Below are 14879 nucleotides of genomic sequence, written 5' to 3'. Positions count from 1 at the left end.
GTCGGAGATTATACTTGCTCCTATAGCAGGGTTCATAGCGAGTCTTTTTTTTTTTTTTTTTAACTAAAAGTTACTTTTTTTCAAGTTGGTCACTAAAAGTCACTTTTTTTTAAATTTGTCTCTAAAAGTTAGTTTTTTTGGGAGGTAAAGTGACTTTTTCGTGTGATTTGTTGTGCATTGGCAGTTTTCTAAGAAAAATATGAAAATAAATGAAAAAAAGGCAGAAACTTGTTACTCATTACTCTTCTGAAAGCTTCAGTACTTGCTGCCACATGTGAAACAGTCAACAGCTTTATTCTCACTTCAGCTTTTATTCTTTCTAAAGCACAGGGGATGGTTGGCGGATGCTTAAGCTCTCAACTTGAGGTTGAGAGCCCTTCTGTGTCTATTTTTTCTTCCATAATAATAGTCCTTAATTTTATCTCGTAATAGTTAACGCTCCGCTCAACGTTGTGTGTGTGTGTTTGTGTGGTTCACCATGTTCGTCTTGTGTTATGCTTGTTACGTGTTCTTCTTAAGAGTAGGTGATGAATTTGAATATTTCATGGCTTTGAGAACTCTATGCTAAGTCAAAAATAATGTCTGGGATGAAGAAATAGGCCAGAACTAGTTCCACTTACTCAGAAGCTTCTTAACATCTGCTAAGTCTGCTTACCGTAACAAAGCATACTTAGAAATCCTAAGAAAGGAGGAAGCTCAGAAAGAAGAAGAAAAGATGAAACAAAACAACAAACAAAGAGAGAGGTAATGGAGAAATTGACGAAGGAAAAAAGGGGCATTATGAGATTTTGGTCACTTTTTCGTGTGCTTTTGGTCACTTTTTCGTGTGCTTTTGGTCACTTTTTGGTCACTTTTCAACTATTTACAAGAGACCAGACCACTATGAGCCCTATCGGAGATTAGATATTTACTCCTATAGTTTAGGCTATGTTATCGGAGATTAGAGACTTACTCCTATAGTTTAGGATATGTTATCGGAGATTAGAGATTTACTCCTATAGTTTAGGCTATGTTATCGGAGATTAGAGACTTATTCCTTTAGTTCAGGCTATGTTATCGGAGATTAGAGACTTACTCCTATAGTTTAGGGTTGAAGTTAGTGACAAAGTAGATCCGTTGCTCTACTAATGCACAGCATTACTAGTAATTTTCATCAGTACCATTCCTTACCTTTGTCTTAACAATTATGAAAGCAATCAGCGAAGTTCAACGTTAAAGTGATTTTTTGAAAGAACGTGTAACAGGATTAGAAGAGCAAAGTAAGTACTTTTTTAAAAATTCATTTCGAGATAGGTCTTCAAGGAATTTACACTAACATAAAATTATTATGTAGGCGCATGAGAGGATGATTCAAATTAACAAAAAAATTGGTTGCTTACGAATAAATTCTCCCGTGGGGAAACTAAACATTCTCTACACGTATCGGAACAACAAACTAGTTCCGTCTTCAGTGGTAAGGTAACAAAGATAAAAACGAATGAGAAAAAAGATGTGGAAAAAGGAATATATACTACAGAATAAATAAATATAGCGTAAAAGGATGTTAGAATATCACGAGCAGAGAGCATAGTGCGAAAGAATGAGCTGATTTGAAGGAAGCACGATGTCTATGTTACGTCACTATTGCCAGATCCAAAATATACATCAAAGGTAGGTAACCAGATTCTTCTATCAATGTTGCCGAAATCCACATTTAAAGTCGATTTATATTTATGACACTCGTTATTTCTTTGTTTTTGCTAAACCTATCACATTAACCTGCTTTGTATTGGGTGTATGTTGTTTTAAATGAAGCGCCAGTCCCGACATGCCCTCTTCGTGTGACTTTTTTGATTCTGTAATATGTTCTCTAATCCGGGTGTTAATATTGCGTTTCGTTTGACCTTTATGTGAGGAGTCACATTGCCCCACGGTAGGTGTTTAGTTTCCCCACGAGAGGATTTATTAATAAGTAACTTTTTTTTCTTCTTTTTTTTTTTTTTTTTTTTTTTTTTTGTTAATTACACTAACAAAATTAGAATTAGACATATTAGTAATGACTTCTCGTTCACTGTTAGTAATTATGTATCTGTTCAAAAATCTGGTATCTTAAGTTGTGGTTCTAAAGAGTACAATTGCTTAAATCTAACTCAAAATAACTGACATATTTTATTATTGTTCAGTGTGTTACAGGTGCGTATCTAAAAATCTTCTAGTTTTCTTTCTTCTTTGTTGATATGCATGTTGTTTCGTGTATGTCTATTTTAAATAATGCTGTTTCATACTTTAAATATCTTGATTGAGGTAGTAATAACAATATATATATATATTTTAAAAGTGGTAAAAATTTTCCAAAACGAACCGAAAACATCGTAGAAAACAATATTCCTCTTCCCCGGCCTTGCCTTCCTTATCAGCATCGTGTAATATAGTAGAAAACAATAGTAAATATTAATTTCCCTTTAGAGTGACGATATGGAAGTAGTAAGTGTTTTCGACAATTGTCGATTACTGAGAAGAAAAATGTATTTATTCGTAGAAGAAAAATGCAACTTTTCAGGTCAGCAATACAATGATAACTTACCATTTTCGTTCATTGCTCTTCATAAGTACTAGGTTAATAGTCTGTCCTTATTTTATGTATTTCTGTGACATTAGAAAATGAAATCTTTTAAGTTTTACGTCCTCACGGTTATTCCGGCTAGGTTAAGGAGACGGTGATGATGAGAAATGAATGAAATGGTGGAATGAAAAAAGTGGGAGGAACTGGGAGAACCCCAAGAAAACCCACGCACACGATGCTTGTCCACCACAAAGCTCACTTGGCGCGAGCTGGGAACCCATACACTAGAGGTTAACACTCTACCACTGAGTCACCGCGGTCCCCCTCTGTGACATTAGAGTAAGTGTTTATATGTGAAGGAGGAAGAGAATGTGTTCTAAAGTGTAACAATTACTTGCTAAAGTTGTAGAAGTGTTTTCAATAAATAGTCCAGTCATATTTTCGCTAAGAAACTGGAGAACATCTGGCGATGAGCGATTTTTAAAATGGGATTGTGAATATCCTAAATAAGAGTAATAAGTGTGATTGATTTGTTTAGTTGAAAATTTTCACGGAACCTATCAAAATGTTGTTCTTGTGTAGTTGGAGTTACGAATCCCATGTTCAAACTTTAACAAGGTCCGAAATCTTATCAAACGTTTTAAATTAAAAGTTGTATGTTCAATCTTTAGGTCTGAAATTTGATCGAACGCTTTAAATTAACAATTTTATGTTCAAACTTTAGGTGTGAAATTTGATCGAACACTTCACATTTGACTATTTGTAGTAAAGGAAGGTGATTGTATTCTCACACAGGTGGAGTGTGCTGTATATTTATTATAGAAGCCAATTATGAGCAAAATAACAAGAAGAAAAAGACGTAATAGCAAGTTTGATTTTACATTACACATCTAGTATTCATTAGTAGTCCTTTAGTTGCCACAGACTCATTCAGAGATTATTCTTTTGTTTTAATTAATCATAGTGTTTCTTTTTGTTCTACAATATAGTGCTAGCCTGATATTATTTGATTTTAAGCATAAAAAAGTAGTTTTTGAAACTATGATTACCCATTGATAAAATTTTACCAGCTATTTAGAAAGTAGAAAAAACCTGAATTTTGTTTTCGAAAGTACAAGATATAAGTTGTTGCCGACTTTCAGTATTTCTAGGTAAAAATTTATTTTATATGAAATCTTGGTTAATCTCGTAGACGAACTTCTGGATGCACAATTAAACTACTTCTGTATATAATTATATTCTAGAGATGTAGATGCACATTAACTGAATAGTCTAATTTCGAGTAATAGAAACTTTGAATGAAATTCCCAAGTACAGTCTTGTTCAGAAAGCTTGGTCACCCACTATGCTTTAGAAAACCTGCATAGGAAATTCTAATACTTTGACTCTAAATAAAAATCTCAAGATTGGCTGAAGAAAATCCAAATTTATTTAATTTGATTTCAACTGTAAGAAATAATATAGGGCGTTTCAAAGAGAAGTGGGTGCCCACGATTTTTTAAACAAAACTGTACATAAAATAAAATCTTAGTTTTATATTTGCTTCTGATATTTTCATTCATGACATTCGTAGTAGCAGAAAATGCGCATGTCATAACTAGTTCTATTTCGTATATTGGTAAACGTGAAGTGTAAAATTACAGTTTTATATGTATTAAAACAAGCTTATGTTTTTATTACAGCCTGTGTACCTGATGTTTGAGCTTTTGGCAGAAGCAGGTATATTGAATTGCTGTGATCCAGACTCCCCTTGCGGTGATTATCAACCCTCTAGCGATCTATCCTGCCCAGAGTTTGATGTAGTGCATGAGCCTTATACACCAGATAGTATAGATGATGAAAGTTTTACGTTTTTTGACGCTTCGCAAGAAGATCTGCATGGCTTGAATCTAAAAGACACCTCCATAGACGAGATTACTGCCCAAAATTCATTACCTCATACCAAAGATACTGCTCCTCAGGAGGAGACTGAATCTAAAATTCCTGAACTTGTTTCAGGAAATGGCTCAAGTCCTGAGAACCAAAGATTTGAACCTAAGCAGGTTAAACGATTCAAATACCCCATAGTACGTGTGAAATCTGCATCTGTCATGGACACGAAACGGAATCAGCAGATTGATCGCGCTGCTTGTCGCTGTTTTAGTGATGCAGCGTGGAGCTCAGGGAAACCGCGATCTTTACATTATCCTCTGGTATCCAGTAATAGCCGCGTCCGTTTGATATCCGACCCTAATCTGTATTCATCCCGTATCCAGAGTCATCATAGCTCATCCGATGAAGAATGGTTTGAAGAAGTGGCTGATAGTGACTTAGTTTCGCCGTCCAAATGTGAACCAGTTTCACCATCTGAGCTTGAATGTGATGTACCTAGCAAAGACATAGTCTTAGACTTTCTGATTACCTCTGAAAACTCCAAAGAGCACTCCCCATTTAATCTCATGAAAGAGAAGAGCTGCAGCGACCAACGAGAATCCAGTGCTTCTGACAAACGACGGAAAAGTAGTGGCGTCGAGAGTGTTCTCGGTGTTGAGAAGCATGCTATATCAAGGAAGCATTTTTGCTGCTGCACGCTGTTGTGATCTGATAAATTCTTAAGTTGTAGTTGTCTGAAGCCTCACCTTCGTTAGCGTAGAGCATGTATGTATCTTTTAATTTGCTTTTATTATTATTATTTTCCATTTTAGTTAGTAGAAATTTAATTGATTTGTAGATTTTTATTTGCTTCATTAATTTTATGCTCTCACTTGTTTTTCTGCTGTCATTTGATCATGTTTATTAGTAGTTGCGTAGATAGGTACATTTGATATGTTGCTGTTTTAACAGAGTTCAGGAGTTTCTTATATGAGGGTCAGTCAAAGAGTTGTACTGCTTAAGAAAATAAAACAAGATAGAAATCTTACAATAACTTTACTTGTGTCGTAAAGTTCCATTCACAGTTTACTTTTCAACGTAATTGCCTCCGTTAGTTAAGTATTTGTCGAGGCGTAGTACAAGTTTTTCCATTCCTTCTGAAAGAAATCCCGTCCAATGCCCGATAACCATTCTTGGGCTGCAGTTTCACCTGTCATCCGAGCGGTATCGACGCTTTGAAAGTTCGTCTTTCATGGGACCAAACATATGAAAGTCACACGGTAAAAGGTCTGGGCTATAAGGAGGGTGTTGGTCTTCCCTCGCGCTCAGCATTGTTAATATCTGTACGTCTGTTCTCAAACATGTTGCCCCACTTCGCGATAGCTTGACGTGACATTGCATTTTTACCACACTTCTTGCAACTGTTGATAAATTTCGGTGCAGTTACACCTTTTCGCCCACAAAAAAACGAATCACTGCACGCATTTCCAATTTGGACGCCACTTGCAGCTGGCGAGACATGTTTACGACTGATTATGAGAACACCTTCATTTGCCTGGTGAAAGCTGCTACGGCACACGATATAGCTACATGTCTGCAGCGTTGCAACACAGCTTCATCAAAATAACCTTTGACTGAAAATATTTACGAAGGAGTGCAACTAACTTTCTGACTGATCCACGTAATAATGTATTGTCACAGATATATTTTATAGCTTGAAAAAGACAAAAATTCAATTGATGAATATACTTTTAAAAGGTATTATGCCCATTCGTATAAATTTTTAAGGGAAAATAGAATAAAAATCTTCTAAATTTAGTAGCATCCGAATTTAGTAGTTGTTGTCAGTTACCAGTTATTATCTATGTATGTCATGTTGATACTGATAAATAACTCAGATGATTGAGGTGAGCTCTTTATTTCTCACTTGCGCGGTTTTTCTGGCAATATTTCTTTTAAACTTGTTGAGCAATCTTCATCGGAGTAAGAGGTCACCAAGGGGAAGGTTCTTTCTGATGACAGTAGAAGAAAATACTATAGGATACGGATAAACTAAGAATTCAATGCATTACTTGAGTTCAGCATTAAACTAAACGAGGTTAGGTTCTGAACATATTCAACATAAATCAATGCAGTTCCAATGTAGACACAATCAAGATCCTATCACTTCTGCCTAGTGCCGTGCCATGGAAAATCAGCGCTGTTGGCGAGAGTATACGACGGCGCCCCCGTACATATGAGTGAGATCGCGAAGCACCACCATGACTTTCCCGAAGCGTAAGAAAGTTTTCAAAAATGAACTTTTCTTTTCCTTGATTTTCAGCACTTTTTGTTACTTTTTTCCCTTCCACTTCATATAAGATGCACATGCATTTTCCTAACATGAGTAACATCATAGGAGCAGTTATTAAAGCAAGAAGGGAATTTAAGTTACATGCTAGTAATATTACAAGTAATTTTTCTTCTCTCTTTTTCCTTTCCTTCTCTCTTTTTTCTTTTCTTTTTTCCTACCGAATTTTGCGCCCCCTTACTTCGGTGCCCGGGGCCGTCGCTTCGCTTGCCCCCCCCCCCTCCCCACGGCACGGCAGTGCTTCTTCCCCGAAAAATTTGCAGTAATAACCATTACTTAAAACTGACTTGCCTAGGGAATCCTTCATTTATTCCGATTACCATATTACACTATTTGACAAATGCTAAGGAACAGTGCCATTTTTCGGAATAATTCAGACTAGACATTGACGGAAGAATTGAAATGCAGTACATATGCAGTTGAGACAGAGTGCAATTATTCTAATTTAAAATGGTCCAGATTGCGCTACATGAAAAAAGAAAAAAAAAAAAAACGAAAAAAGAAAAAGATGCTCTTTGGAGCATGTTCAAACACCCACATAAAATTGATCCTCCTGCTAGAAGGACACAGGTATAAGTCCCTCAATAAGATGTATGACCTCCTCGGACACTAATGCACATTCTACATCTCTTATTCATGCTGTCCACAAATTAATGAGGAGTCTGTGGGGGCTATTGTCCCACTCCTCTTGCAAAGCGTTTATTAATCCTTACACAGTTAGTGGAGGGCTAGTTCATTGAGAAACACGTCTACCAAGGACATCCCAGGCATACTCAACAGGATTAAGGTCCGCAGAGTAAGCCGGTCATTGCATACATGTAATATCTTCACGTTGAAGTATGTTCGAGCACGGTGTGTACTTCAATGATCCTGTGTGGGCGCGCATTGTCGTCCATAAACAGAAAGTCCGGACCTACCGTACCCCGAAAACGATATACATGATCCAGAAGAATCTCTGCAATACCGATGCAATATCATGCTACCTCGCTCAAAGATGTGAAGCGGGGTTCTGCCATTGTGCATAATACCTGCCCACACCATCACGACTTGGCCATAGCTATCACGTTTATGAACATTGTGTTGTGCATAATGTTTCCTCTCTCTCTCTCTCTTCGCACTAATTGGTGACCAGAATCACTTGTCACAGTGAAACGGGATTCGTTGGGGAACATCACTCTGGACCATTGTTGCTGATCCAAACCAAGATGTTCCTGACACCACTGTAATCGTTAGCGACGATGGCATGGTTGAAATGGGATGCTTCCATGCATACAAACCGTGATTTAGCAGGCTCCCGTGCATACAAACCAACCTGATTTGAGTGCAGCGAAATGATTTAGGCAGATACATGTGTACCGGGAGCGGTTGCAAGACCTGCAGCTATCTGACGCGAAGTGCACTGTCCGTTCCTTTTCGCCACTAGGGATACATATCGATCGTCTTGAGGTCTAGTCTTCCTTCGACGATCGCCGGCATGCTTTCGCATCGCATTTACTTCGTCCGCAGCCTCTTTCAATCACGAGATGACATTTTTTGACACTCCAATTGCTCTCGTCACAGTAGTGACATTTTGACCAGCTTCCAGCCGTCCAACTGTATGTCCACGATCGTACGCACTCAAGTGGTGTCTTGAAGCCATTTTGTTCTTAATTATTGTCCCACCACATTGAATTCCATAGAACTGAGTTCCACCACCTACTCTTGTTATTTACGTCAAACACCTTACTGCATGCATTGTTGACTGAAAACAGAGCTTTCGTTCACAGCCTTTTATACAGATAACACGTCTTGCTCTACTACGCCCTCTGTATTGCATTTGACTGTAATTGGTTCGCTGCCGGGAATGCTACGTGGCAGAAATCAGTTGTTTCTTAGTAATTATCAAGCAGTGTATTGTATAGCACAGTTCAACACATTTATCATCGTAATCGTTTTTGTAAATCATTAACTCAATTATTTCAGAACTAATCACTCAGGTATTTGTTGCGACTATAAACTATTCGTCGAACTTCTTTTCAATATCACCATATTTTGAATATAAACAAAACATATAACCACATTCACACCAAAGTATATAAACAACAGCAAAACTTTCCGTTTTCTTTTTCCGGTGTTTTACAATTCCAATTCGCAGTTTCTGCCGTCATTCTATGTAATTTACATTTCCAACACTTAGACGAGATTTTAAGCAGTAACCGCAATATTGAGGAATGATGCCTGGTAAACTGTCCCGTATGCTTGCATTAAAATATAAGTTTTGTTGTCCCGGTCCGTTTCATCTATCAATTTATGTTTTTTAACAAGATAACTCTACGTGCTTTTAGTCCGTGAGTCGCTTTGCGACTAAATTATAAACTTCGCGCATATGATATTTTTCATTAGATTATCTTGCTACCGGTGATAATGTCCAAATCCAATTTAAAACGATATGGACCGTATTTGCGTTTATATTTAGTTTTGGATTAAGTGAATACTTTTACCACAATCAATGTTTAATATAGAATTCCAAAAACAATAGAAAATGGTACATTTGACGGAACGAGAATCCAAATTAGTCGTTTTATCGAAGGAATTGCCATTGGGTAGAAGGTAGGAAACCCCATGAATTGTATTTGTGTGCTCACAACGTAGCATAAAATCTAAACAATAGGTCTCTCATGAAGAGATTCGTTGTTTTGGTATCCTAAGATTTAAGAACCGACTTTGCCCTTGAGGAGGGTCGACCAATGTTCGTCCTGCGGACTTAACATTAGTTAATTGCGTTTTGTTGGTTGGACGCAGTTTCTCATTTCAGATGCTGGTACCGAGTAGAGGACAATTTTGATGCTCCTAAGTAACACCTTTCCTTTACGCAAGAATTCTGCAAAGTGGACTAGTCTTTTCGAAAGTAAACTTCTTAGTTCTATAAAAGAGCAAATATAAGACTAACCGTGTTGTGCATCAAAGTTAATTATTTTCCCCACTGTATATTTCGCAAACCCCGCTGTTTGCTTATTTGTGTAGTTCTCCGGATTACTTCTTGAATACCTTCTTAAGTCTGTCTGTCTGTCTTTTCCTTCTTTCCTTTCTCTCTTATTTATTTATTTTTTTATTTACTCTTTCTTTCTTTCCTTCCTTATTTCTTTCTTTCTTTATTTTTATATTCTTTCTTTTCAATTAAAATAACTTCAGCACTTTAGTTGAAACTTAATGCATAATATGACTTCTTTTGAGGAATTGTAAAACTGTGTACAGAAGATAAAAGTTCTGTGTACAGTTTCACAGTTCCTTAGAAAAGTAATAAAAGTCGTACTATCTACTACATTTCTACCTTAAATGCTAAAGTTATTATCTTTTACCGAACATAAAAAGAAGAAAGAAAGAAAAGAAAAAATGATTCGAGAAGCTGTTGAAGTAGTAGTCTGAAGGAGTATAAAACTAAGCTAGTATTATTTCTGAGAGGAGAGGTGATGATTAGAGCATCGGTAATATATTTCAAAGAGAAATCGCCTACCTTCTTCAAGCTTATAATTTGCACAAGTTTTATCTTCATTTCTTCCTTCAAACAAAACACTGTGCGACCACTTGTGAAGGTAATAAAACAATGGAGAGTTCAAAAGGCATCAACTAGTTTCCAGTAAAAAACAATCCAATTAGAGATCACCAAAAACACTTAAATACTCGTGTGCATAATATATCATTTAGAGTTAACATTATTTACAACAGTACACTAAAGACGCACCTAAACACAAGCCAAGAAAAATATCTCACGTAATAACTCACTTCAAGTTCGTATGACAAAAAAATGCACTATAATGTATTAAGAAAGGATATTTGTACTAGTCACCATAGAGATGAACAACTGTTTGACGCAAATATTGCCGACTTTCTGATAATTTTTTCAAAGCTTCGTAGGGGGTTGGCAACATTGCGTCAAATAGCTGATGCCTGTATGCAAATGAAGTCTTACATATATATGGCAAAAAACGACAAAAGTGCTCTCTAACGACAAGTTTTGAAAGCACATCTGTGAAATTTTTACCAGAGATAGACATCAAGATTAGCTTTCATTTCTTGCCCATAAGTCAGTAAGGGCAATTCTTGAGGGTGAGGGATATATATATATATATATATATATATATAAAATATAGTTCATCTCTAGACATGTTTACAATATTATATAGTGGATTTTTTTCGCCACAGAAACTTCAAGTGTGTTACAAAGTGAGATATTTGTCTTCATTTGTGTTTTGAAGCGTCTTAAGTGAAAATAGAGAACCTATAATGCACCGGTGCATTGTTATAAAATGTGTAAAGTATACCTGAATTATTGTCCACACGAGTATTTAACTCTTTTGATATTAAGTGTTTATAGTGATCATTAATCAGATTTTCAGCGAACTTAAGAAAGTTCGTTACTGAATTCTCTATGTCTGTGTGTGTGTGTGTCTGTGTCGGTTATTTGCGAAATTTTCAATTTTTAGCCCTCCATTCAATAGAGGATCAAAAAATATCTGAAAGAAGTGATGGAATTTTTCGCATCACTCTTATCGTTCCCGAGATATTAGCCGAAATAAGTTCCGATTTTGGGAGATTAAGGAGCCATATCTCGGAAACCATAGGTTATAGAGATAATATTGGTGTTGATGAATACCAAAGTTGATTCAGTACCAATACGAGTTATTGATTCAATAATTATTGCGTTATTAGTTATTGACTCAATAACTATTGCATCCTTAGTTATTGATTCAATAATTATTGCGTCTTTAGTTATTGACTCAATAACTATTGCATCCTTAGTTATTGATTCAATAATTATTGCGTCATTAGTTATTGACTCAATAACTATTGCATCCTTAGTTATTGATTCAATAATTATTGCGTTATTAGTTATTGATTCAATAATTATTGCGTTATTAGTTATTGACTCAATAACTATTGCATCCTTAGTTATTGATTCAATAATCATTGCGTCATTAGTTATTGACTCAATAACTATTGCATCCTTAGTTATTGATTCAATAATCATTGCGTCATTAGTTATTGACTCAATAACTATTGCATCATTAGTTATTGATTCAATAATTATTGCGTCATTAGTTATTGACTCAATAACTATTGCATCATTAGGTATTGACTCAATAATTATTGCGTCATTAGTTAATTTAATCAAATAAATTTAATATAAGTTTTGAAAAAATATATTCTTTTTAAGTTCGTTCTGGCAAGCGGAAAGTAGCAATGCTTTCAAAGTCTTAACTGAAAAATCAATCGGAAAACGACCATTAGGATGACCTAAGCACAGATGGGAGTTGGCTGTTAAGATGGATCTCGCAGAAATAGAAATGCAGAGCAGAAACGGGATTCAGTTGGCTAAGGATAGAAATCAGTGAAGAACTTTTGTGAACGCGGCATTGAACCTCCGGGTTCCATAGGACATAGAGTTAGTTTTAGTTAGTCTGGCAACTCTCTTCGACCATTCTCAACTGGTTCTCTATTGGAAACTATTTTGAGTCCTGTCAAATCTACTTTATTTCATTCCTTCACAAGGGATTCCACAGTGTTTTTGTTTACCTATATAAAGATGAAATGAAAATCTAAATTTCTACGTAGTATGTCCTGAAGAAGGTAGATGACTTTCTCTTGAAATGTATCACCGATGCTCCAGTCATGAACATTCAAAAGGAATACCAAGGTTAACACAAAGAGTGAAAAAGTATGTGACTGGACCGAGATTCGAATCCGGAATTTTCGGCATACCGTGCCGATGCGTTAACCACTACGTTACCCAGTCCGATTCTCAAAACAGCCATATATTGATTAAAAAATTTGACGGTTGTAATTTCATATATTAATGAAAGGAAGATGTGGTATGTAAAAATATTAGGTTGTTTCCTCCTTTCATCATTATTAAATATGAAATTATAACCGTCAAAAGATGTTCTCAATATACGGACTCTGGATTGTCCAAGCACAGCAGCTAGGCTGTGGTACAAGCCATGTGGTGTAAGTGGAGAGCGCCGACTTCAAGAGTGAGAAAATGTATGGCTGTTCTGAGAAGCGGACTGGGTAGCGTAGTGGCATCGGCACAGTATGCCGAAGATCCAGGGTTCAAATCTCGCTCCAGGGGGCGCGGTGGCTCAGTGCTAAAGGGTTCACCTCCGGTGCTTGGGGTCCCTGGTTCGATCCCAGCTCGCGCCGTATGGACTTTGTGGAGGACAAACACCGTGCTCGTAGGTTTTCTCAGGGTTCTCCCGTTTCCTCCCACTTTCTTTATTCCACCATTTCATTCATCTCTCATCATCACCGTCTCCTTTAGATTAGCCGGCATAATCGTGGGACGTAAAACTTAAAGATTTCATTTCATTTTTTCAAATCTCGCTCCAGTCATTCACTTGTGTATTATTGAATTTGCACCTACAGAAAATCTGATGTGCAAGATCAATCAGATGTTTCTACCTTTCATTAATACGTATGAATACGAACTTTATTTTATTATTCTACTACAGTCCTTCACACTATGAAACATTTTGAGAAAAATAGCATATTTGTATCTTCCTTAATAAGTTTGAGATCCAAAGTGAGCATTTATTCTTAAAAGATCATGGGGAACCGCCTGCAATTGTAGTGTTTTAAAAGAGGTAAGTGTAGTTTTTGAAAAGGCATTTGCAGAACGTCATCATATGATATTAAACAAACAAAACACCTAAGCAAGTAAATTATACGTTCTTTCGCTAAATGCTTCATCAAGTAGGGGAGGGAAAGAAGTAGTCAGAACACAGACAAATAATTGTGGAACGTTGAGTTGACGCCACATTGAAATGCAGATTCATTTGGTTGCATTGTCAGATAGAAAGTGGAGAGTGTGTTTCCTCCAGGAAGATAAATACTAATGGTATAGGTTGGTGGCAGGGAGTACAAGGGGAGAAAGAGATAATTATAAGGAATATATATATATTTCGCAGCATAACTAATATAAATAAAATAAAGAGTTTGTTTGTGTGTGTGCGTGTCGGTAAGAATTTTCTTTATGTAATATTTATACTATACCATCCGGTAGTAAATACTGGCCAGAGTTATATGTTTCCCTAACCTGTAAAAATATTATTTTTTAAGATACATTTATAAACTATACATACATGTGTAGATGGGTCCTTCCTCATCTCTTCACATAATCCCCATTGAGATTCAGGCATTTGTCCCACCGTTGCACCAATTTGTGCAAAGTGTTTGTAAAAAAATTCAGGGCTCTGCAAACAGTCCATAAGCAGAACACCCTGTGCATCCCAGACAATTATAAGAAGCACCTTCCCAACTGATCGGTCTGTCTTGAACTACGTCTTCACATGAGAATGTTTGTGATTCTATTTCATGGATGTTCTCGTGTATTTTGGAGTGTAATGAGGACATGTTCCGTCACAATATACATAGGGAATGCTTTGCATACACTTCGCGGTATTGCAACTTCGCATACCTTAATTCAACGGTTTTCTTGAATAAGTTCGTCTATCCTGGCAATGTCGTCAGTAGTCGCATTCGAAGATCACCTTGACTTGAACGTCGTCAAAAACACACACAGTGCCTTCATCAAACAACTTGCGCCAACGCCTAACCATTTGTACTATCATTACAGAATCACCATAAACGGCAAGAAGTTTCGTATGAATGGCACTAGGAGATAAGCCATTCGCCCATTCATATCGAATGAAAACACGCACTTCTTCCTTACACATCTTGCCAAAGGCATGCGTGCACGTCCATGTTTCTGAACTTACGACGCGAGCCCGCGTTTTCCAGACAAGCATTTTCTTTCTACACTTTAGCGCATGTGCCTTTACGTCTGATAACGAATCATTGTTTTCTCTTGTAGATCAAGAGTGACGTTTGTCGTGTATTTCTTTCTTTGCTTTATACATTTTTTTTTTTTTTATAGCACAGTGAAATTTATATTTTGAACACCCTTAGTATATATATTCCCATTCATATATATTTGAAAGGCCTAAAATTTCAGTTTTGTTGTTTCATTTCATGGCAGTGCCAATAAAAATTAGTGTAACGAAGTTAGTTTTTTTTCGAATAAGTGTCAGGAGTAATTTTTATACTCATTTGTGATTTTTTTTTTAAATATAAACATTGTATCCATTTGTTTTCAAAATT

The 14879-nt window shown here is 36.4% G+C and overlaps 1 protein-coding gene across 2 annotated transcripts in view; it reads left to right on the top strand.

Annotated features, from left to right (window-relative positions):
• 5PtaseI (inositol polyphosphate-5-phosphatase A) overlaps nucleotides 1–14879 on the top strand; it is a 98494-nt gene that overhangs the window by 62953 nt on the left and 20662 nt on the right. Inside the window, exon 14 of one of the 2 annotated variants that reach the window (XM_081734646.1) lies at nucleotides 4225–4297. In XM_081734646.1, coding sequence (XP_081590772.1) covers nucleotides 4225–4297 — 73 coding nt within the window. Of the gene's footprint in view, nucleotides 1–4224; nucleotides 5180–14879 lie in introns of both variants that reach the window. The other variant, XM_081734645.1, reaches the window with a different exon arrangement.

This window comes from Thermobia domestica, chromosome 12 (genome assembly GCF_964235325.1).
Source record: "Thermobia domestica chromosome 12, izTheDome1.hap1.1, whole genome shotgun sequence".
NCBI lineage: Eukaryota > Metazoa > Arthropoda > Insecta > Zygentoma > Lepismatidae > Thermobia > Thermobia domestica.
This window is presented reverse-complemented; position numbering and strand designations above follow the sequence as displayed.